The sequence below is a fragment of the Euprymna scolopes genome, chromosome 25, assembly GCF_053919585.1.
Source record: "Euprymna scolopes isolate OS-2025 chromosome 25, ASM5391958v1, whole genome shotgun sequence".
NCBI lineage: Eukaryota > Metazoa > Mollusca > Cephalopoda > Sepiida > Sepiolidae > Euprymna > Euprymna scolopes.
The window spans coordinates 61,654,202-61,679,836 of NC_136506.1; the positions used below are offsets into that span (position 1 = coordinate 61,654,202).

At 31.4% G+C, this 25,635-nt stretch overlaps 1 protein-coding gene across 15 annotated transcripts in view; it reads right to left on the reverse strand.

Moving 5' to 3' along the window:
• The window catches only part of LOC145247387 (trafficking kinesin-binding protein 1-like), a 297,237-nt gene that overhangs the window by 96,954 nt on the left and 174,648 nt on the right, over positions 1-25,635 (reverse strand). The window contains exon 1 of one of the 15 annotated variants that reach the window (XM_080109088.1): positions 3,184-3,580. The exons of 13 other annotated variants lie outside the window; for them this stretch is intronic. In XM_080109088.1, the coding sequence (XP_079965214.1) occupies positions 3,184-3,279 (96 nt within the window). In that variant the 5' untranslated portion in view covers positions 3,280-3,580. Of the gene's footprint in view, positions 1-3,183; positions 3,581-25,635 lie in introns of those variants that run through there. One more of the 15 variants, XM_080109089.1, reaches the window with a different exon arrangement.

Below are 25,635 nucleotides of genomic sequence, written 5' to 3' on the forward strand. Positions count from 1 at the left end.
TATCTGTAGCAAGACTTGTACAACTAAATCAGGCATTGCAATTATTTTAGGGATGACCTTCTCATGTAAAGAAACAATCAATATACACATTCAAATTTACACTTTCACATGAACCTTATCCAAAGACAGAATAACCATTCTTCACGGTTAAAAACATTAATCAAATGATAAAAAGACTCATAAACGTATCTGATGTCCAGTAAAAGGTTCATATTCATTTTTTGAACAAGAGTATAGAACCATTAAAAATTACACAGGTGATGATCCGTGAATGTAAAATGTTAAAACGGTTAAACTATGCAACATTTAAAACAATCGGTGTTTAGTTACTTTTTTTTTTTATTTTCTAATAAAAATAGCTCATTTTATTCTCAAGTTTTCCGTAAGAATCTGATCAAATTCTTTCTCACAACTGAAATGTGTTAATGCATTTTAATATGTGCACAACAGTTTTGAGGTCAATCTCTTACTAGACCATTTAGTTTCAGGTAAAGAGCCTCTAATTTCTAATCTTTTTCTACCATTATTTTACCTGCATTGACATTTTCATTTAACTGTTTAATTGTTGGTTAAATTGTTTAAAGCAATGTCACTTAAAGATGGTCCCTCTTTATAGGCACAAGTTCAAATAATGTACAAGTTTCGTTGTTCTCTGAATTTTTGGTTTCTAGCCCTATAAAATAACTTTATTTAGTAATGGTATTACCTACGCAAACACAAGTGGCAAAAAAAAAAAAAAAAAAAAAAAGTACACAACATGTATCATTGAAAATAAATTTGATTGGTTTACTTTTTATCTATATAAATAAAAACTACTTCCTATTCAGTAGATATTAATCTACCTCTAAGCATTCTGTTTAAATGTATAACCTACATAAAATATCCAATATAGATTTATTGTAATTTTGAAAACTAATAGTTTTATTTAAATTACTTCTGTCGAAAATTAATGAACATAATATTTAACATAGATTTTAGTATTTTTTATTAAATTATATTGTTTAAATTAAATTCTTTATTAAATTATCGACAAAACTATTGTACAGATATAAGACAATAAAATTACAAATGAAATGAGAGAATAAAATTACAAATGAATAACACAAAACAAATTATAAACTATTTAAAGTATAGTTATGTAAATTAGGCACACAAGTAGCCGTGTTTGGGTTTTTACTTTACCATATATGCAGTATTTCGAAAAGACTTGTATTATGGATTTATAACAGTGAGTTGTTTTGATGGTAATTTAGATATAAATGAAAAAGACTTGGATTTATTCATTTAAATAAAGATGAATGTATATGTGTCCATGAATTTGTACATGTATAGGAAGGAAAACTATGAGGCAAATTTTTATGAAATTTAAAGCAGATTTCCGGTTTGAAAGCAGATAACAATTTTGATCAAAGAGGATACAATAATCTTGTGAAGTCTGTCTGCATATGATATCTATAAACACACAGATGAATAATCACAAGCTGCATATTATTATCATAACAGCTTTATTCTACTCCAACCCGGGTAGCCCTGCTAATGTGTTTTATATATATATATATATATATATATATATATATATATATATATATATATATATATATATATATATATATATAAACAATAGACCTATCCTTGTGATTTTTGTTTTGGAGGAAATTAAACTTGTGGCCATTGTTTTGGTTTCTTTTCTGAGTACTTATGAAATTTTGTTCTGATGATATTCAATGTTTTGAAAAGAAAAATGTTTCATGATGAGACAAAGTAAACATTGTCTTGAAACAGCTGCAACAAGTTGAATATTTCTTTATCTGGAACATAATTTGAAAATGATTTATATACATATATATAATTATAGCAATTATTGTATTTTTTATATTTTAAAGCTTTAACAGTTTAAAGCTCTGACGAGAAATAAATATGGAAATATGGCTATCCATCTGTTAGTCTTATAAGAATCTGAAATAAAAACATTAAAACGTAACTAATTTAAAAATTTTTTTCTAAAACTTGATTTTAATGTTTTTAATTCATATATAATTACTTAATAGCTCTACTTTATGGAACTGTTAAGTTATTGAACTTAAATTTATTTGCAGATTTGAAATATTAGCATTATATGAATAACTCTAAAGTGAGCTTTTCCAAAGCGATTTCTTAATTCAAGGATTTATACACACATAAACACACACACACACATATATATATGTGTGTGTGTGTGTATGTTTATGTGTGTATAAATCCTTGAATTAAAAAATCGCTTTGGAAAAGCTCACTTTAGAGTTATTCATATAATGCTAATATTTCAAATCTGCAAATAAATTTAATATATATCACTATACACTTGAATAACAAAAACAATGATTGATACTAACAATTATCATAGAAAGTTTGTTATTGTTTTATTGAAACAGTTTTGAAGTAATTTGTTTGTAGGGATATTGTGTATAATGTTTTAGCTTTAATATCTAAACTAGATATGCGTTTCCAATGTTTTTATCTTATTAAAGTTTTTGTGTGTTATTGTGTCTAGCAGATTCCATTATTAGCTTTATACATGCACACACAACAGAAAAGCTAATGCACAATAATCTTGAAAGGGTTGTTGGATACTTTTTATATACTTTTGTAATATGTTCGTTATTTTTAAGTAGAGAAGAAATCCAAATTCTAGAAAGATTGCTTCCATCATCATCTTCTATAAGTTAGTCATAACTTCAGAATTGTGCTGAACAAACAATTAGTCATGTTATATAAAATCGGTAAAAAAAAAAAAAGTTTGTAAAGAGGAAAAGAAACAAAAATTCTAGATCAGACTGAAATATGAGAACTTTAACGTAGCCGAGAAACAAAAAAAGAAAAAAAAAAACACGACACTTGGATAAACATAGAAGCAGATTGTGTAACATCAATAAATTAACGTCAGTAAAGTGATCAATAAAACAAGTTGTGTAGAGAAGAACAACAAAAATGGTGGCTAATTCATCTTCTATAGAAAGTCGGTTTGTTATGAAAGATGAAAAAAAAAAAAAAAAAAAAAGTTTGTCCGAGTTCTCCTCTACCTAAGAATAAACATTTGAAATACAAAGAAGCAGTTCTTTGATAAGGTTTCTTCATCAGGAAGGTTAAAGAGAAGGGTAGATACGATAGAAGATGAGGATAGATCTGGTACCAAAACGGACTTACCCCATCAACAAGAGTGAGGAGTTTATCTACACAATTCATGGCACCGTGACCCTTTTGGTGACATGGTAAGCGCACTGGTTCTATGATGACATCCATCAGATAAAAACAAAACGAAAGAGATGCTGGGAATCGAAAATAGTTACTCCATTCTTGGGGGTTGGGTTCACAAATGATGTAAGAACGCTATGGCACAGACAGTGGGTGGTGGTGGTAATGGTGGTGGCGTGTTAGAAATGGCAGCAGAAGTAGCAGAGTTTGCAGCATGCAACGCATAAGACAAAGTTAGGGGAGGCAAGTCAATTTTTCTGAAGAGTGAATGGGGAAGGTTGAGGCGTAGCGAATGCAAAAAGGCAATACGTTACTAGCTGATGATAACACAAAAATGAAAAGAAAAAAACAGACAGAGAAAACAGACACTTCAACAACACTCCTACCACCTTTGTGCCTATTTCTTCTTAATATAACTCCTCCTACTAAAATCAATCTCTAAGCAGCAGCAGCTGCAAATATAAAAAAGATTTATAACATTGAAGTTAATAAGTAAAAATAAGATTCTTTTAACCTACCAAACTAGTTTTTAAGTATTTATGTAGTTTTTATATTCTTGTGTTTATGTCTAATTTAATGCACATGTATAAGTACTAACTTACTTATTAAACAAATATAAACGGGATAGATAAATATATATTAATAATTTAAAAATTGGGATGCAAATTAAAGGGATATAAACATATCAGGACAGAGTGATAAAATAAATGGTCTAATGTGATTCATGATCAAAATATGATTGTATTTATGGAGCCCTTCACCATATTTTTAGCATTATAAATCTCTAATAATGTATTAGGCATTATTGAAATAAATCTATTTATGTAAAAGTGACCTTGTCTATCTTGTCGATGTGGAATGGTCTTGGAAAAATAAAAACTTGGCAGGAGTAAGTCAACTAAACATGTTACTTCTATGCATGCACAAATATTTATACCTTTAACAACATTATTTTTTAAAAAAAGTTTTATATCAGTGGGAACTTAGCTCAGATGGTAACAATAACACTGGAGCACCAAATGTTTTGATTTTGATTCTAGCTGATTGCACCAAAGTTATTATTTTTTTTGAAACTTTTGAAATCACTACTACATATTGTGGACAATATAATAATCAATAGAGAATTGGCTCTATAATAATAAATAGGAAATCTACATAAATTAAAATATGATATTTTATGATTGGGCAATGCCAAGTTGTGTACTAGCATATTATTATTTTGAGGATTATATATTATCATATCTCAGCTCAATGGATGCTCATTTTTTTTTTTTAATTCCAGAGCATGCATAAATATATAAACAATAGAAAATAACTGTATTTTATAAGGATATAGATCTTGATAGACTCTTTTATCGCCACTTAGATAACCAAAATACAGTTATATCATGGCTACCGAGATATATCTCGGTGGCCGTGGTTATATATCTTCAATTTTTTATAAATATGATGTGTCAGAAGAACACCCCAAAACAGTGTTCATAATATACATTGATAGAAGTATCTGATGTCACCAAGAGTCCTAGTTTCTGTAAATTACATAGATCATAGGGGTTAAAAAAAATAAAAAGTATACAACCTGTTAATATTGTAATTGAAATAACTAAGTTCAATTTAGGGCAAAATCAAAGTAAAAAAGTAAATGTGGCTCAGCTAGTTGAGATTCAAACTCACAACCTTAGTCTAAACTATTATCCAAAGCTGCAGATTAAAATTTTTCACTTTGTTCCATACAATTAACTTTAGGATTTATTTCCAATGGTATATTATGTAACAGATTTTTTTTTTTTTTCATAGATAATAACATTTTGTAAAAGCCTTTTTTGCTTACTTTGCGATTGTTTTATTCAATGTGTTTGTTAATGTTAATTTAGCTATGTAGACTAAATTGACTATTAACTATTAAAGACTTACTCGTATCACAGAGAATGAGTTATATTTGTGCAAATTCAGTTTTGTTTGTGAATTTTTGAGATGAGGATTGATTATTTAAATTATTCAAACTATTCTTCTCATCTTGAGTGTTATTCATTCTCACGGTTTAACTAATGTAATTTCCAACCTTCTTCAGGTGTGTAACTTGTTGAACTCAAAAATCTTTCTGTTAACTTGAAGTGAGCATCTGCACAGAATTTCGAGTTGAATCCTTTATTTAATCCACAGAGGTAGCGCTCCAGTTTGACAATGTACACCTAAAGAAGCTCAGATTGTACATTGACGAAAGCATTGTACGAATAACACTCCAGAATAGTAGTCTGAATAATCCAAATAATATAAATTCGGCTTTCTTTAACCTCGTGGCTCATTAATCAAATGGTCAAAACAACACCCACGTTAGTTGGTCACTCCCACTCATTAGTTTGCATCCTCTACAAGTCTCATTTTTCACGGATTTTGTTTATTCTCAACCCCGTGGACAAAATTAACTATTTATTTAATAGTTATTACCCATGCAAACACGAGTATATATAGAGTATATATATATATATTGTAATGTAATGAAGACACACTATATATAGAGTATATATATATATATTGTAATGTAATGAAGACACAGGCAGAAAGATCTTTTTTCAAGGCTTTATTCCGCTGAATTTTACGACAAATGTGGCAAGTGGCCAGGAATGCATGAAGAAAGTATTCAAATAAGAAAATAAAGAAAAAGCAAACGGCAAGATCACGTGAGAGGAGATACGCAAATAAAGAGAAAGTTACTTTAAGAAAATTATCATTAGACAATTATTACACAAACACACACGTGTGTGTATATATATATATATATATATATATATATATATATATATATTATTACCGTTTTATCTGCTTAGTTACACATGTTTCGGTTACCAAATCATATCAACAAGAAATGGTTATTATTTTACAACGACCAAGAACCATTTCTGTAAAGTCTGATGAAATTACTGGATTGTTGATATGATTTGGTAACTGAAACATATGTAACTAAGCAGATAAAATGGTAATAAAAAAATATATATTTGCTCTGCAATAGTATTGAGCACTTTCAAGTTTTTACTAATTACCATTTTTGATATATATATATATATATATATATATATATATATATATATATATATATATATATTCCCTCCTTTCCCCCAAGCTCTGGCCTTAATGGATGGGAGAACAAAACTTGCTGCTATGGTTTCAAATGATCTGAAATAACAGCAAGGTGAGACTTGATTACAAATATTTCTCATATATCTCCCCTCTTTTGGAAATAGAGTACGATTATGAATATCTCCAGTATAAAATAATCTTTATACACTGTGAAATTTACTTTATGTATGAAAACCAAAGAGGAGAGATGTAACATATTTGGAATCAAGTCTCCCCTTGCTGTTATTTCAGAACATTTGAAACCAGAGCAGCAATTTTTAGTCTCCCATCCATCAAGGCCAGAGATTTTGGGGAAACATCAGATATTTTATAATTCCTATGCAAAACTAGGAAAACAAATGACTATGATTAAAATATTGGTAAAGGTGCAGTATTTTTCCACCCACAAAACATCCTTTAAAATTACTACTATTATAGGGTTTTGAAGGTGCTGAAACTGAAAACAACAGTTAAAATCCCAGGAAATGAGTAATTTCAATGATATGAACAAATTACAGTTTTAAAAAGTGGAGGATCACTTTTCTATATTAATTTAACGTAAAATAAACACCCACTTTGTAACCAAGGTGGCCATAAAGTGGATGCTCATTTTACATTAAATTAATATAGAAAAGTGATCCCCCATTTGTTTAAACAATAATAAGCGACTTTAAGGGCAAATGTCACATAACCTACTACACAATTCAAGTCATTAGCTTTCCAACGAACCTTCATTTGTTAAATCCTGAACAGAAGCATGTGCTCTATTCCAACCATCATTAATGGACCTGAGGTAATCTCGTCAGCCAAGAATTTTGCCAAGAACTTTGCAGCTAATTCTACTCTTTGCAGTCAAGGCCCCCAACCCCAAATATTTCCTCCTGTATCAGAAAACATACTATGTGACATACAAATATCTGTATGCGATGTTGCCAAGCTAATCACAAACCTTGATCCCAGTAAAGCAACGGGCCCTGATGACATTCCAATTATAGTGCTCAAAAAGCTTCAACCAGAACTAGCGCCCATACTTTACAAAACTGTTTAAGCATTGTCTTTAGGTGAATTGCTTCCCATCACCCTGGAAAATATCATCAGTATGCCCTGTATTTAAGAATTCAGGTGACCACTCATCTCCCTCTCTGTACAGACCAATAAGTCTCCTGTGCGTCATGAGTAAGTTGCTGGAATCTGTGTTAAATAGAGAAGTAATCAACCACCTCAGCAAAAATAACCTCCTCAGTGACATGCAACATGGTTTCCGTTCTGCTAGATTTACAGCAAATGTGTAAACGGTTATATCTCAAAGGATTAGCGAATCTTCCAACCTTTCCAACGTAATAGATATGCCTTTTTGGCAAAGAAGAAATCAGTTTAATGAATATCTGAACACGTGGAAACTTTGGACCGATATCTTTAAAATTATTTCAGTGCTAAAATGTCATAATTTCTTTGTTTGAAGTGTCTCTTGGGAAGAAGAAAAAATGAACACTCTTAAATGGAAATTACAGTAACCTATATCTATTTCATTTTTTCATTCGTAATTATGGGGGAATTTATCTTCAAATATTTTAAATTTCAAATTAAAGCGACGGACTTATACTAAGTAAATATTAATAAGTCCTTACACCCCCGCCCCCTGTATTCTTTTTTTTTTTTTTTTTTTGAAATGGAGAGTAGACAACGCATTGTGAATGCGTTATCGGCAGTTCTCGTTACTCTCGCTTCCTCTTATTTGTCCCTCAGTCCTCATTTCCAATGAGTGATGTTTCTGACAAAGGATGAAGAAAAAGCTGCTCTCCAGGACGACAGTACTTCGTGAACAGTAGCCTGAGATGTCGGAAATTTTCTGTTCCTATGTCTATCCTTGTGGTCATGTCACTAGTAAGGGTGCTGGAGGTAAACGTTTTATCTGGGCTGATGTTATCCGCCTGATAGTCAGGGACCCAAACCTTGGATTAACCACTAAGGAGGCCATCCTATCAGCAGGTGCAAAATACTGGGGCTGCTGTATTTCCATTTGGTGAATGGACTCTGGACCATGCAGTAGTTTCGAGTGGCCTCTCGATGCCATACTAGTGGGTAATTGTTACGGCTTTACCTTATCACAGCTACAAAAAAAAAAAAAAAAAAAAACTTCATCTCCTTTTCTCTCTTACCTTCCCTCTCTGTCCCACTCTAACCAAGTCTGTCAACCTGTTCCACAAATCCCAATCCTCAACATGAAATACCTCCAGAAAAAAAACACAAATAAACCTAGAACCCCATCCTTCAATGTAGACCCCTACTACTATGTCTCCTTCTCCAACATCAGGGGTCTCCGTTCCAACCTTCCAGAGGTTGAAACCCAATTACAGGAGACAAAACCAGACATATTCTTCCTAAGTGAAACTGGCATTAGGCCGGCCAGCTTGACGAATTCATAATTAAAGGATACTCTAACTTAACATCTAAATCTGACCCCCAAGATCGCCATGGACATGGAATATGTGCTTACATTAAAGATGGCTTTTCGTGTAGTAGTGATATCTCCAGAGAAGACCCTAATTTACCTTAGATGTGCTTCCGGGTTGCACTTGCTTACACCACTGCATTTATATTTGCTCTCTATCTCCCCCACAACAGTGGAGTTACTATCCTTAAGAGCATATCTGAAAAAATAGACCACATCCTGTCTGCTCACCCTTCAGCTAACATCCACATTTGTGGTGACTTCAATGTCCACAATGCGGAATGGCTGACCAACTCTAACAAGACAGATGATGAGGGGAGGTTCTGTCATGATTTTGCCATTGCCTATGACTTCACCCAGATTGTCCACGAACCCACCCGAGTGCCCGATACTAGACCCTTTTCTCACAACTTCCCCTGAGCTATGTTCAAGTTCTGTTTCCTCTTGGATATTCCGACCACGCGGTTGCATCAGAAGCTCACAGTATTAATGCTGGAGTCCCTCAGGGGTCCATCCTGTGCCCAACTCTCTTCCTGATCTACACCAATGATTTTCCAATCACATTCTTACATCATTCATAGACATTTATGCTGATGACACTACCATCTATGGCAGCACATCAAAGACCATAAACGACCACATTCTCTCTGATTTTTTCCCCTCTGATCTTGAGCATGTAGTACAATGGAGAAAGAGGTGGCTGGTTACTTTTAATGCATCTAAAAACCAAGTTTCTATCTTTACATCATCAATGCTCTGATCCTCATCTAGCATCAATTGAAATGAATGGCTCTCGTCTTGGGGAGGCTTCATGTTTTGACAAGCTTCTGGGCTTGACCATTACTCCTGATCTTAAATGGAACACATACATTAAATCCATTGCCAAGGCCGCTGGAAAAATGGTGGGATCCTTCTATCGATCCAGTAGATATCTCACTGCTGATGCAATTCTCTATCTATATAAGAGCCAGGTACATTCAAGGATGGAGTACTGTTGCCACATCTGGGCAGGAGCTGCTAGAAAGGACTTATCCTGTGATAATATGTGCATTTACGTAAGTGTGATCTATGCAATTTTGATATATACACTCACATGCAACGCAAATGTTGCTAATCAGACATTCCGATCAATGACATGCTGTAGATTCAAGGCACAGTTACTGTTTGTAGACGTAATTTATGTCACGTACCATAGTAACGTAAATGCATACATTGCACGAGCTGTAATATACGCATGTGTTAAGTGCCATTAAATGGGTTCATTAAATTGTTAAAACTTGTTTAAATTAGGGGAGAACGACATATCGTAAACACATTTCCTAACCTACTAAAAAAACGTCATATCGTCACCGAATATATCATATCGAACTTAGACCTAAAGCCATGTCTAGAGAGTGAACATTTCGAGAGCTATTCCAATTATCATTAAGCCTCCCATTGAAAAACTGTGCATGTGCTTACATGCTGGCAAACACACTGCAGTGGGGTTCGGAAGGAGTGCGATTAATTACTAGGATTACCGGTACATATCGAGTGCACAAACAAAATGGCGTTTTCAACATTGTGATTGAGCGCTGAATCGCTTTAACAACATTTCCTAAAACATTATCTATCTATAAGTTGACCCCAAAAAATAACCTTAAAATCGCCTCCCAGAAATTCTTATACACAAGTATATACAGTAATATATGTTCTCCTAATTTCAGTTTCTTTGGAGAATTTTAAAAGGATTTTAGAATGCATAATATGAGCAAAACCTCTCATTTAAAATTCAAACATTTCAAATTTGCATTAAATTTAATCCATAGTCTTAGACAACAATGAACCAAGATTAACTGAATATCAATTTCTTCTTAAGAACCCATGAACCCAAGCATTAAATTTTACACAGTTCCTAAGATAAAAAATTGCATCATGGATTTTAATCAAAATTGGAATAAGAATTCTAGATATAAGGTTTAGTATCATTATATGATGATTTTAATTTTTGTAAGGGAATACAAAAATAGCACAAAACTTATGTTTATTTTTTTTTATTTACATAGATTTCACCACTTATCAAAGCCCAATGGCCACTCAGGGATGTTAAAAGAAATTAAAAAGAAAATTTATACAAACACACAGAATGAAAGAAAGAGCAAGAGATTAAATTTCACAATCATTTTCATGATAGATTCGTTTGAAATGTTGCTGAAACCAATGCACTCTGATTTTAAATAGGACAGTGATTGCGTTGCTAGGTAGGAGTGGGGGGATAGAAGCAGGTAAGTAGAAGTAAGCATACAAAATCAAGGGTAGAAAACACTGCATGTCTGATGCATCTGAATAAATACAATACCTGCACCACAACTAGCGCGTATGGTACAATGGAAATAAAAATTTTGTTGAATTTAGAACAGGTTATTGCCAAGCCTTGACAATTCAATAAAATTCAATGAAGAATTTTAAGAGATTTATCATTGATGGAAAGAAAAGAAGTCCTTGAAGTTATAAAACACACTTTAATTTCAAGGAAAATATAAAAAAAATTTTGGTTAAAAAACATTTCAACAAAATAGTTTATGTTTATATATATATATATATATATATATATATATATATATATATATATATATATATATATATATATACACACACACTCTTTTTTACTTCAAACAAGGTATATTGCCACTTGGATGTAAGAGGCTATGCTACTATTCGGGATTATGTGGACTGAGGAGTTGAGTAAATGTGCTTTTAGCATTGCATGTAGATGTAATTTTCCAGATGCATTGGGTTATAAGGTGTTTCGGCACTACATCTGTGATGTTATTAGTCCATATACATCATGTTTCGGCACTACATCTGTAATGTTATTAGTCCATATACATTATGTTTCGGCACTACATCTGTAATGTTATTAGTCCATATACATTATGTTTCGGCACTACATCTGTAATGTTATTAGTCCATATACATTATGTTTCGGCACTACATCTGTAATGTTATTAGTCCATATACATTATGTTTCGGCACTACATCTGTAATGTTATTAGTCCATATACATTATGTTTCGGCACTACATCTGTAATGTTATTAGTCCATATACATTATGTTTCGGCACTACATCTGTAATGTTATTAGTCCATATACATTATGCTTCGGCACTACATCTGTAATGTTATTAGTCCATATACATTATGTTTCGGCACTACATCTGTAATGTTATTAGTCCATATACATTATGCTTCGGCACTACATCTGTAATGTTATTAGTCCATATACATTATGCTTCGGCACTACATCTGTAATGTTATTAGTCCATATACATTATGCTTCGGCACTACATCTGTGATGTTATTAGTCCATATACATTATGCTTCGGCACTACATCTGTAATGTTATTAGTCCATATACATTATGCTTCGGCACTACATCTGTAATGTTATTAGTCCATATACATTATGCTTCGGCACTACATCTGTAATGTTATTAGTCCATATACATTATGCTTCGGCACTACATCTGTAATGTTATTAGTCCATATACATTATGCTTCGGCACTACATCTGTAATGTTATTAGTCCATATACATTATGCTTCGGCACTACATCTGTAATGTTATTAGTCCATATACATTATGCTTCGGCACTACATCTGTAATGTTATTAGTCCATATACATTATGCTTCGGCACTACATCTGTGATGTTATTAGTCCATATACATTATGCTTCGGCACTACATCTGTAATGTTATTAGTCCATATACATTATGCTTCGGCACTACATCTGTAATGTTATTAGTCCATATACATTATGCTTCGGCACTACATCTGTAATGTTATTAGTCCATATACATTATGCTTCGGCACTACATCTGTAATGTTATTAGTCCATATACATTATGCTTCGGCACTACATCTGTAATGTTATTAGTCCATATACATTATGCTTCGGCACTACATCTGTAATGTTATTAGTCCATATACATTATGCTTCGGCACTACATCTGTAATGTTATTAGTCCATATACATTATGCTTCGGCACTACATCTGTAATGTTATTAGTCCATATACATTATGCTTCGGCACTACATCTGTAATGTTATTAGTCCATATACATTATGCTTCGGCACTACATCTGTAATGTTATTAGTCCATATACATTATGCTTCGGCACTACATCTGTAATGTTATTAGTCCATATACATTATGCTTCGGCACTACATCTGTAATGTTATTAGTCCATATACATTATGTTTCGGCACTACATCTGTAATGTTATTAGTCCATATACATTATGCTTCGGCACTACATCTGTAATGTTATTAGTCCATATACATTATGTTTCGGCACTACATCTGTAATGTTATTAGTCCATATACATTATGTTTCGGCACTACATCTGTAATGTTATTAGTCCATATACATTATGTTTCGGCACTACATCTGTAATGTTATTAGTCCATATACATTATGCTTCGGCACTACATCTGTAATGTTATTAGTCCATATACATTAACAAAAATTATAAAACACATGTTCAAACAAAACGTTTATGCAGCAATTATCCAATTGATGCATTAGATGGGGAAGTAAAACTATGTTTTATGTAATTATCTATAAAAGCTAAGATAATCGAACGGCTAATTAAATTGCAAGCAAATTCTCTTTCATACGTCATGACTCTACATCAAAACAATTCACACATTTCCCATCAACAGATACATGCAGCTTTGATCTTAACTAAACTGCTACTTTTGATTCACACACATCTTGCTTCTTAAACTTTTCGCTTGCATAAAATGATCAAGAAAAACAATTCACTCACATGAAAGTTTTACACTAACACAAACAATCGCATACAAACTAAAATATCATTATCTCAATAAATAGTTATATTTTAACTATTTTATTATTGTAATGCATTTGTTATATTACTGTCAAACACATGTCAGCATGTAAAATGAATGTTAAACCAAATTTGTAAATTTTCTTCCCAGAAGATCTTTCAACTTTGCATTCATAAGAGGAATAATGTTAGAATTTAGTGTCATTAAATATGACATTAAAATTATACATTGGATGAAATCATATTATAATGGCGATTATGAAATCATATTATAATGGCCAGCCTCTGTAATAGAAACTATGCCACTACATTCTTTACTGTTGGGAATTCATAATTAAAACGTGGTGGACAAGTCAGGTATAGATTGAAATTTATTTGAACCTTTGCAAAAATGTTTGTGAATTTTATTAACAAATCTATAGCTTGCATTTTCTTTTTTTTTGGGAGTAGAGTCACCCTATTTTACTCTGCAACTACAAACATTTATGAAAATCAGATTTCTTTTTCACAAGGTTGTGAAGTCAAAAGTTCTCATTCCAATTCCTAGAATTTCAAAATATCCACTCATTATTGTAAAAGTTTTTCAATATTCTTTACCGTTTTTATCCCTATTTACATTTTTAATCATCACAAAATTATGTCACATTATTTATACCACTTACTCATACTCAATTTATATATGCAACAAAATTCATATAGTAAATCTACATACTGACTTTTTTTTATTAAAAAAACATGAGTTTTTCTAATTGTTTGTTTTTATTTTAAACAAATAATTTGTGAATAACCCTTAAATAAAAGCAAAACTGTAATTGTATTTTTTACTTTCACTGGTTAAATTCAGTAAATTTTACAATAAAACAGGAGTAGATGGAAAAAATCAGTGTATTTTATTATTTGTATTAATTATTGAAAACAAATTTTAACGTATATGCACAATGATTTACTTTCTTTCAAAATTTGTATTTTTGAGTCATTTTAAATAAGATTAGCTGCCCAATTTGAATAAGAAATTACTAAAAATTAGTAATAGAAATATTCAAAGCCGAAGTCATCCATGTGAAAAGAAAGTCTTACTGTTCTTCTAAAAGTATATTTAATCAAATTTGAAAAACAGCATGTAGATTATTTTTCAGTATTTACATTTTAATGTAATAAAAACAAAAGTAAAAAGATAATTAAATTAGCATTATTTTTCAAAAAGAAACATCTGCGTATGTGTACAATGCTTTTTCTTCCTTCTCAGTTTGCTTTCATTTTTATCCATTAAAGTTCTCTAATTGTTCTAAGAATCTTTGTTATTCAATTTTTCAAAAAGAAATTCTCAGATGATTACTGAAAACCAAATTTTATTAAAAAAAATTAATCTCTGAACCTTGTTGATATCCAAAATTTGTAAAAGTGGGTGTGGAATTTAAATTTGTTGTTGGAGTAACAAAAAAGTGTGTATAGAATAGTCACTTCATTATTTTTTATTTTAGCATTTTATTTTTATTTTTTTCAATTTAATTTCCATGAAAAATTGTGCTGGTCCATAAACAATATTTACTAAACACATATGATACATATCTTCCCTCCCCCCACAAAAAGTTGAATAAAAAACTTTAGATGGGAGCAAAGAAAAACCTCTGAAAATATAAAAACATGTTAACTAACATAGCAAACTGCACTACCCACCTTAAAATAAATAAAAATAAAAGCTTTACAATCTGAAAATATGAGACTTAATAGTGTTTTCAAGAACTTAAAAAACTTGGGCCTCAGACACTTTAAAATTTTTTTTTTTTTTTACTTTCATAAATGCAAATCTATTTCTCATTCAATAAGAGATTTCAAGTAAGCACAACATTTATTAGCTAAAAACGTATCTGGTGAAAGAGAATATCTAGTCTTTATGCTCTCAAAAAAAAAAAAAAAAAAGAAAAAAAAAAAAAACTTATTTAGAAAATAAAGAATTTTTTTCTACCTAAATAACAAAGACTGCTGACAGGAAATGCAAATTGCTAATAAATAGAATGACCCAGTACAAGAGAATAAAAGTAAAAATAATTCTGTTTACAATTTGCTAAATTGCTTGTATTTAATATTTTAAAACTTTGTACCCAGTAAGATTTATTCAAGCAATTAAATAGACATGATTTTCTTAAAAACAAGCTTTTTTGTCTGAGGATAATAACTATTAAAGTGTACATATTTTCTTCCATAAACTTTGCAAGAAAAATGGAAAATGTAAACAATTAAACATGCTATTTATAAACACAGTTAATTCTGAATATGTAAGTATTTAAGTTTAATTCTTCATGTACTCATTAATTCTACAACGATGTTCTGTGGGTGATATCACCAAATTCGTCCGTTTTGGATCTTGGTTTGTCCCTTGATACTTGGCAGTTACTCTGGCGAGGCTCCAGATGTTGAAAGATCCTTGTTCAACAAACTTACACCCCCTCCACTCATGAATAATAAGTCGATGACCGATCTTTTTGTATAAAGCAAATTGATTATTTGTTGAAAGATTACACAACTCTGATTATTCACAAATGTTTGTGTCTGGATAATATTATTTGTAAAGTCTGGGCGATTTTCAGGTTTAAAGATCTCAATTCTAAGTCGAGGGTCAATCCCTCAACTGCATGGATTTGGTAGACGAGCAGAATGAAATCTTTAAAGCCCATTACTCGTATGTTTCACCTTACACTGAGAATTAGATGGGCATGACTCTGCACCTCTTACAATAGAATTTAATTCATAATTGTCAACAGTACATTATCGTTTCAAGTTTCCTATAATATTCAAAAGTCTTAATTCTGCAGGGATTTGACTTGCAAGACAATGACTGGTCAACAGATCTTTAAGCCAACCCCTGTTTCCTTTTTCATCGACCCCCAGTCTCTCACTGTTACTCTGACAGGGAGAGGATTCTCTTTCCTGTTTGGGCTGATCTTCACAATTACAAATGGGTTTTCTAAATTATACAAAGAGGAATTGTGGTTATCAAAATTTTAACCATGGGAAGTGTCTTTTAGCAGTTAATTAAACCTCAATCCTCGTCTCATCACCTTCCCCCACAGTAGGGTCCTTCTGTTTACTTGTCTCTGATTCCATTACTTTGCATAAGCAATATTATTGTTTGATACATTTCAAAAACTCATTTTTCATACAAGTGATTAACTTCAATGTCTTGCACATTTCCTGTTTGCTTTTAATGTCATTTTGATATCAACTCTTTACCGTCTATTCATTCGATTATCATAAAAGTTGTCACTTCAGCGATTGCTGACATGAGAGCACCCCCTTATAAATGTCATTGCTGTTTATCATATCAGTCGTTCTCCTTTTCCAATTCCTTAAGAAAATGAAATAATGAAGACTCTCTGATCATTTTTGTACTTAATTCGAAAGTAAATTTTCTGTTACCAAACCTTAGTGCAAAACTTTCAATCCGGCAACACTGTCACATAAAACTAAGCATTAATGTAAATGAAGTTAACAAAAACTTAACCAGTGATTTATTACACTATTTGCAATTTCCATTTGTAAGAAAAGCAGTGATTTTGTTGGCTAATCAATATAGATGGTTAGCCAATGAAAATTGCAGTGTATATTGAATTTGTCTCTTACAAATATAAAGAGTTGGATATATTATGGAATTGATGAAATCGACTGGAATTAAATTTTTAATTGTAAAGAACAGATAATTTTCATAATTGGCTGGCTAGTCAAAATCAAATATTGATTTTATTTGACAAAAGCTATTGAAGCTATTTATGACAAGCTTCAAAAAATGAACGGACTTCACTTTATGTATTTTAAATTAAGAAAAAGAAACCTGCAAATTCTTACAGACTGAGTATGCATGCATAACAGTTTCTAAAGTAAATGGACCCCCCACCTTCTTCAAGAGTTGGTGTTACATTTATAATAGATTTTTTACAATGACTTGAAGGTCTAGTTTACCATACTATTTCACTCAGACAAAAGCGGATGTTTTGTGAAAATGACTCAACAGCCCTAAAGTTGAACCTGACACAAAGTTGAAAATACATGTAAAGTGTACATTACAACACCTGCATATTCATTTTAGATGCAAATGTATTTTATTTTTACTTAGCCTTTTTTCTCCTTAAACAGTTTCTTTTAGTCAACAATAGGAATATGAGGAACTGAATTGCTAACAATGAGAGTGTATATCTCCACCTATGCTTACCTGTATAACATTTTTATAAAATAAAAATTTACATCTATAATAATATTTGCTTTTTTTTTTGATTGAGGGAATTCTGGAAGAAGAACTTAGGCATCTTGATCAGAAGATGAGAAAACTAATGACCATGCAGAATGCACTACATACGAAAGATGATACTGACCAACTCTATGTGAAAAGGAATGAAAGGGGAAGAAGACTGGTAAGTATAGAAGCCTGTGTGGAAGGCACACACACACACACACACAAAAACATAACTCAGAACATGAATATTGATCACTGCAACAAGAAACACTGTCAATATGAACAATGCATTTACAGCTAAAATATCATAAAAAAGAAAAGAAAAAAAATTTGAAGGGAAATAACTACATAGATGATTAATAAGAATGACAGAAGGCGTATGGCAGAACCGGGGGGGGGGCACTAATCAGACCTCCATTGGATGAGTATGAAGAGTATTTGAGGAGGCTTATTGTCACCCAAATTCCAGTGAAGACCAATGATCATTACCAATGAGAAATCAATGGTAAGTGGCTGCCGTGATAATGCAAAGTCATTTGCAAAGATTATCAAAAGAGGTGGAGAGTACTGAAAATCTGAAAAGACACTGTCATCCAGATTCCAGGGAAAACCACCAATTATCAGTGTGTAATCCCTGATGATGACCTGTATGAGAACTAATCAGTACAAAATGCAATCAATTAAAACATAGCAAGAAAAAACTGAAATTTCAATTTCATAGACAGTTTTGCACCCTTGTTACAAATTATTTACACTCTCCTGCTTCCATCAAATCATGTTAGGTGAAGGTATGAAGAAGGAAAAAAAGATATGTAATTAGAATCTAAATTTATAACTCATAAAAGTTGTGTGTACAAAAAAACACTCCCAATAGTCCTTGAGAATCTACTCACAACATTGATAAAAATCAGTGCATTTAGGAATGTGAATAAAGATAATAAAATAATTCCGCAGAAAGAAAATATTTTGTTGGAAGCAACTAAATTAAAATTAAAACTAAAATCAGTTTAAAATAAAGTCTTTTTGAAAAACGAGATCATAATAGCAAATAAACTAAATATCAATTATTGTAATCACCAATTTTCTTTAGCACTCTGGATAGTCTCTACAGATATAACAGGTCATATATATAGTAGCATGCCCAATCATAAAATATGCTTAAATATATTTTAATTCACGCAGATTTTATATGCATCATTATAGAGCCAATTCTTTATTGATTATTAAACTGAACCTTATAGTAGTTATTTCAAAAGTTAAAAAAAAAATATGACTTTGGTGCCATCAGCAAGAATCAGAACGAAAACATTTAGTACTCCAGGATTATTCATTAACATCTGAGCTAACGAAAGATGAATATGAAAACTTTAAAAATTAACGTATAAATGTATGTTTGTGCATACATAGATGAACTATTTAAGTTGACTTAGGCTTGCCAAGTACCAATTTTTCAATTTTGACCGCTTAGCAGTTACTTTTGTCAGTTAAAAACCAAATCAAATTTGTTCTACAGGTCTGAATCCCCAATATATCAAATTTCAAGTCTGTAGACCAAAGATTGACACACTAGTTTGATAAAGACTGTTGAGCTTTCAACAAAGACAAGGTTATTTATATATTTCGATTTAACAGTGTGAGGGTGACTATGTGGAACATAACATTCAGCATTTGGAGGTTAGAATTTCCAAACAAGTCTCCCCCTTTAATAAGTAGGCAGAAAAAATAGCCAACATCCTGGCATGTACAGGCTTATAAGTCGGCCATCGGTGAACATTTATTGCAGCGTCAGATCTGCACTTGAGGATACAAGAATGAAACTTTCTCTATATTATACAGAGCACGCTTGAAAATTCACTTAAAAATTCTCAAGGCAGTATAGATTAATTAGCGCCAACCGTGTCTGTGTAAACAGAAGGAACATACCTATAATTTGAAACTCATGGGTGTTCGATGAGATTATTTCCTTTTCTCCTTTCCCCCATACTAATTTTTTTTCCAACATTTGCTAATAATTCATGGTCTTTTGACCAAGTTTTTAAACAATGTTCTCCCCTCCCTGTTGCCGATGTTCATTTTGTAAAGTGTTGAAAGACTTCTTGATAGTTTTTTTTTTCTTACCCCACCCTTTATTTACCCCCTTTTGCCTATTTATGTTTTTAAACATTGAATTAGAGTTAAGAAAAAAAACGAAAAGAAAAAATATTTTAGAAGTGTATTTTAATTTCCTTTCATTATAAAATTTTTCTTCTTTAATAATATATAATTAAACTAAAATAAAATAAAATCAAAAAAAAAAAAAATCAACAATTAATAATGGCATTGCACCAAGTATTATTCAAATCTTATATATATATATATATATATATATATATATATATATATACTAGCCCAGCATTGCCAGATCATAAGATATGTTTGAATACGATATTTTAATTTATGCAGATTTCATATTTGTTATTATAGAGCCAATTCTCTATTGTTTATTATATTGTACTCAATATATAGTAGGGATTTCAAAAGTTAAAAAAAAAAAAAAATGAATTAAGTGAAAAAATGAATAAAGCTGAAAAGCTCCATGTTTTGGTTTCGATTCTTACTGATGTAAGAATCGAAACCAAAACATGGAGCTTTTCAGCTTTATTTGTTACCATCTGATTAAATCCACGTGCATAAAAAACTTTTTTTTAAAATAGCGTTGTTCAAGATATAAATGTATATTTGTGCATGCATAGAAATAACATGTTCAGTCGACTTACACCTGCCAAGCTCCAATTTTTTTCCAATTTTGACCCCTTAGCAGCTATTTTTACCAACTAAACATGAAATCTTAATTTGTTCCACAGATCCAAATCCAGTATGTATCAAGTTTCAAGTCTGTAGACCAAAAATTGACAGAAGTTTGGTAGAAACCGTTCCTCAGAGACGGACAGAGAGACCAGATCATTTATATATATAGATAAATAGATAAACAGAATTTTCCAATAGTTACAAAAACAAATGTTCACTAATGCTAACAGTATTTTTAAATTTATTAAACTATTGTCTAACACCACACACAAACAAGAATATTCTATAAGAATTTTCATGACTAATAAAAATTAAAATCCAAAGAAACAATCAGGTACATTATAAATGATAACAAAAAAATATAGTTAACCTCTGAATCAATATCAGTAATGAATTATTTGAATTCGGGCTTGATTTAAAGCTTAAAGACAAGTGTTACAGTTCATTAGTGTTAATGAACCAAAGAAATCACTAATTTTCTCATGAATAAGAATTGCATAATTTGCTGATTGAAAATGTAAAGAAAAAAATCCAAATGTTATATATTGTGACTTTATGCTGATAGTCGAGATTAGTTCAACTAGTGTGGATTTTGAGAGTTGTCATTAAGTGCATGTCACGTTGGCCTGGCAAAAAACGGAAATAAACTCAGTGTACACAGCAAGTCAGGAAATAAAAGGTCAAGAGTTAAGTCCTTGGATGGTTGGTGTTTTTGTTTTACGGCATATCAACCCTTTTCAGTTAAATTTAATGCCGAATCCAAAGATTTTGAAGAAAAATTTTTTAACAGAATATATTTGTTGTTTTCAAGTCGGTTTCTATTTAACCCATAGTTGGGACCCTAACAGGTACTACCACTCCGGGTCAGAGTGGACCTGGGAGCAATGGCAATTAAAGGGTGGCTCCACACTCCCCAAAGCCCGCAAGCTGGGGCATCACCACTGAATATAGTTTAAGGTCATATCCAGGACCAAGTCCTTGGAGGAGCAGGCATCAAATTATTGGATGGGGATTGCATCACGTGTTTAACCGATTCGAGTTTGAAACAATTTTCAAGCAGTTTACATCTGGGAGGCCAAGAGACAACATGTGCCGACAACATATAAACCCAAGTGAATCCCATTTGTCAACAAATCGTTACTTTAGATATACTTTAGATAGGAAAAATAAGTAAAAAATATCTTTTGTGGAAAGTTAATCTCTCCGCAAGGTATTTCTCTCCAAAGATTCTTGTGTTTTCATACATGGAGTTTGTCTCGAGTAAGATCAAAGCCACTGAACAATCAAATCATCGGCCATACACAAGGGAAAGCGAAGATGGAAGGGATGAAGCCAGACACACATATGCACAAGACTTTATTTAATCAAATTGTGTTTTTTGATTGCTCACCGGTGATAATATGAACTGTGCACAGATGTGCGTTTGAATGCACACAAGCGCGTGCATGTGTGGAAGACTGTGTGTCCCATACGCACCTCTTTGTGTAAATGTTTGTTCGCTTAAAATGAATGTTCATGAATTGTTTCAAAAATCCTGATTATAATAATCTTATTGATTTTCAGAAATGATGGATTATCTGTAATATCTATCAATACCATTGAAGGGTCAATATTATTGTTGTTCTGGAAAGTTTAATCTAACTTAAGAAATAAACAATACATAACTAGAACACTAATTGATTCGTCGAAACAGTTTTTCACCACATTTATGTCCCCCGTATGAAGATTGAAATCAAGAACTAGTATTGACATGGAAAAAGAATTGGAAAAATGTGAGCCTAAATTCTAATTCCAAGAATGATTATTTTAATTTTTTTAATGTAATTTTCCACTGCTGATAAAGTGATAAATATTTATCATTTTACCAGTACAACTAAAATCTATAGATCATAATAGCAAAATAGAATATAAATTCATTTTAATCGTGTGACCCCCCCCCAAAAAAAAACTGTGTATAAATTCGTTTGATCAAAATTATAATCTCGCTTCTCTTTCATTTGAAAATAGTTAATTCCAGATAAAAATAAAGATTCATTAATTAATGAATATTAATTTTTATAAATCAAGAAAAAATATATTCCATAAGATGGTTGAAAATTATCAATAATAAATAATTGTTAATAATAAATTTATAATAATAATAATGAATTGTTAATAATAAATTTATTTAGTGTCAAATAATCAATTTAAAGTTCATAGAAAAATATCTGGCTAAAAATCCCTAAAGTAAAAAAATAAAAAATATTGCATGGGTCAATTTCTTTAGAATAGAATTAGTCTCTTTGGCGAATTCATCACAAAGACCTTATAAGACGGTGAGTTTATCAATGTATATTATTTTTTCATAACTTATCAGTGAGATTAAAAAAAAAAAAATGAACATTTATTTTTTTCCCCCTAGATTTTGTTCCAACACAATATTATACTAAAAAAAAAACAAAAACAAAAAAAAAACAAAACTGATGTAAACAAATTGTTATTAATAATTGATTTTGTTAACATAACGTGGACATATTAATCAGTTGATTTTTGATGAAAAAGTTTGATAAAAAAATAAAACATCCAAATATTGGCAAAATTTCTATATAAATGAGCTTAAACCGATGCCATATAATGAACTTATTCAATAAGGAGTCTATAGTTGCACAGATGATTAGTTTTTATATGCTCTTTCAGGTGTTTTTGTTATTGAATAAAAAATTTACAACAGAATCAGTAATTGTATTCGAATTGAGAAAAATATAGAAATCGTCCCATTACTAATAATGACACAAATTCTTATGTTTAGAATCCTTATTATAGTTTACAAAATATATAAAATTTAATAGGTCTTCAGAAATTGAAATCGAGGAAATATTGGTTAGTTGGTGTCTAATAGACTAGGGCTGTGACATGAGCATATACTTTTTTTGTTTTGATTCTCCAGTATATATCCATTGATATCTTATCTGTTTTTATTTAGAGTGATGTGGTTCTCGTTTGATTAATTGTGTCAGATATATACTCGTGAGTCAAAACAATGCAAAGAATATGCTATTGTCATAGCCCTACCAATGACTATGAATAAAATACAAATCTGAAATATTTAAACTTTCAAAATAAATGATTGTGGCCATTATTATACATCTTAAAAACACCTTTATCTATCTATATATCAATAAAAATGAAAATGTCTGTGTGTGTGTGTACATAAAAGTGAAAATGTCTCTGTGTGTGTATATAAAAGTGAAAATGTCTGTGTGTATGTACATAAAAATGAAAATGTCTGTGTGTGTGTGTGTGTGTGTACATAAAAGTGAAAATGTCTGTGTGTGTGTGTGTGTGTGTACATAAAAGTGAAAATGTGTGTGTGTGTGTACATAAAAGTGAAAATGTGTGTGTGTGTGTGTGTACATAAAAGTGAAAATGTGTGTGTGTGTGTGTGTACATACAAGTGAAAATGTGTGTGTGTGTGTACATACAAGTGAAAATGTGTGTGTGTGTGTACATACAAGTGAAAATGTGTGTGTGTACATACAAGTGAAAATGTGTGTGTGTGTGTACATACAAGTGAAAATGTGTGTGTGTGTGTGTGTACATACAAGTGAAAATGTGTGTGTGTGTGTGTGTACATACAAGTGAAAATGTGTGTGTGTGTACATACAAGTGAAAATGTGTGTGTGTGTGTGTGTACATACAAGTGAAAATGTGTGTGTGTGTGTGTTTGTGTACATACAAGTGAAAATGTCTGTGTGTGTGTGTACATAAAAGTGAAAATGTCTGTGCGTGTACATAAAAGTGAAAATGTCTGTGTGTGTGTGTACATACAAGTGAAAATGTCTGTGTGTGTACATCTGTGTGTGTACATACAAGTGAAAATGTCTGTGTGTGTGTGTACATAAAAGTGAAAATGTCTGTGTGTGTGTACATAAAAGTGAAAATGTCTGTGTGTGTGTGTACATAAAAGTGAAAATGTCTGTGTGTGTGTGTACATAAAAGTGAAAATGTCTGTGTGTGTACATCTGTGTGTGTGTACATAAAAGTGAAAATGTCTGTGTGTGTGTACATAAAAGTGAAAATGTCTGTTTGTGTGTGTGTACATAAAAGTGAAAATGTCTGTGTGTGTGTGTGTACATAAAAGTGAAAATGTCTGTGTGTGTGTACATAAAAGTGAAAATGTGTGTGTGTGTGTGTACATAAAAGTGAAAATGTGTGTGTGTGTGTACATAAAAGTGAAAATGTCTGTGTGTGTGAACATAAAAGTGAAAATGTCTGTGTGTGTGTACATAAAAGTGAAAATGTCTGTGTGTGTGTGTACATAAAAGTGAAAATGTCTCTGTGTGTGTGTACATAAAAGTGAAAATGTGTGTGCGTGTACATAAAAGTGAAAATGTCTGTGTGTGCGTGTACATAAAAGTGAAAATGTCTGTGTGTGTGTGTACATAAAAGTGAAAATGTCTGTGTGTGTGTGTACATAAAAGTGAAAATGTTTGTGCGTGTACATAAAAGTGAAAATGTCTGTGTGTGTGTGTGTACATAAAAGTGAAAATGTCTGTGTGTGTGTGTACATAAAAGTGAAAATGTCTGTGTGTGTGTGTGTACATAAAAGTGAAAATGTCTGTGTGTGTGTGTACATAAAAGTGAAAATGTCTGTGTGTGTGTACATACAAGTGAAAATGTCTGTGTGTGTGTACATACAAGTGAAAATGTGTGTGTGTACATAAAAGTGAAAATGTCTGTGTGTGTGTACATACAAGTGAAAATGTGTGTGTGTACATAAAAGTGAAAATGTCTGTGTGTGTGTGTACATAAAAGTGAAAATGTCTGTGTGTGTGTACATACAAGTGAAAATGTGTGTGTGTACATACAAGTGAAAATGTGTGTGTGTACATAAAAGTGAAAATGTCTGTATACATAAAAGTGAAAATGTCTGTGTACATAAAAGTGAAAATGTCTGTGTACATAAAAGTGAAAATGTCTGTGTGTGTGTGTGTACATACAAGTGAAAAT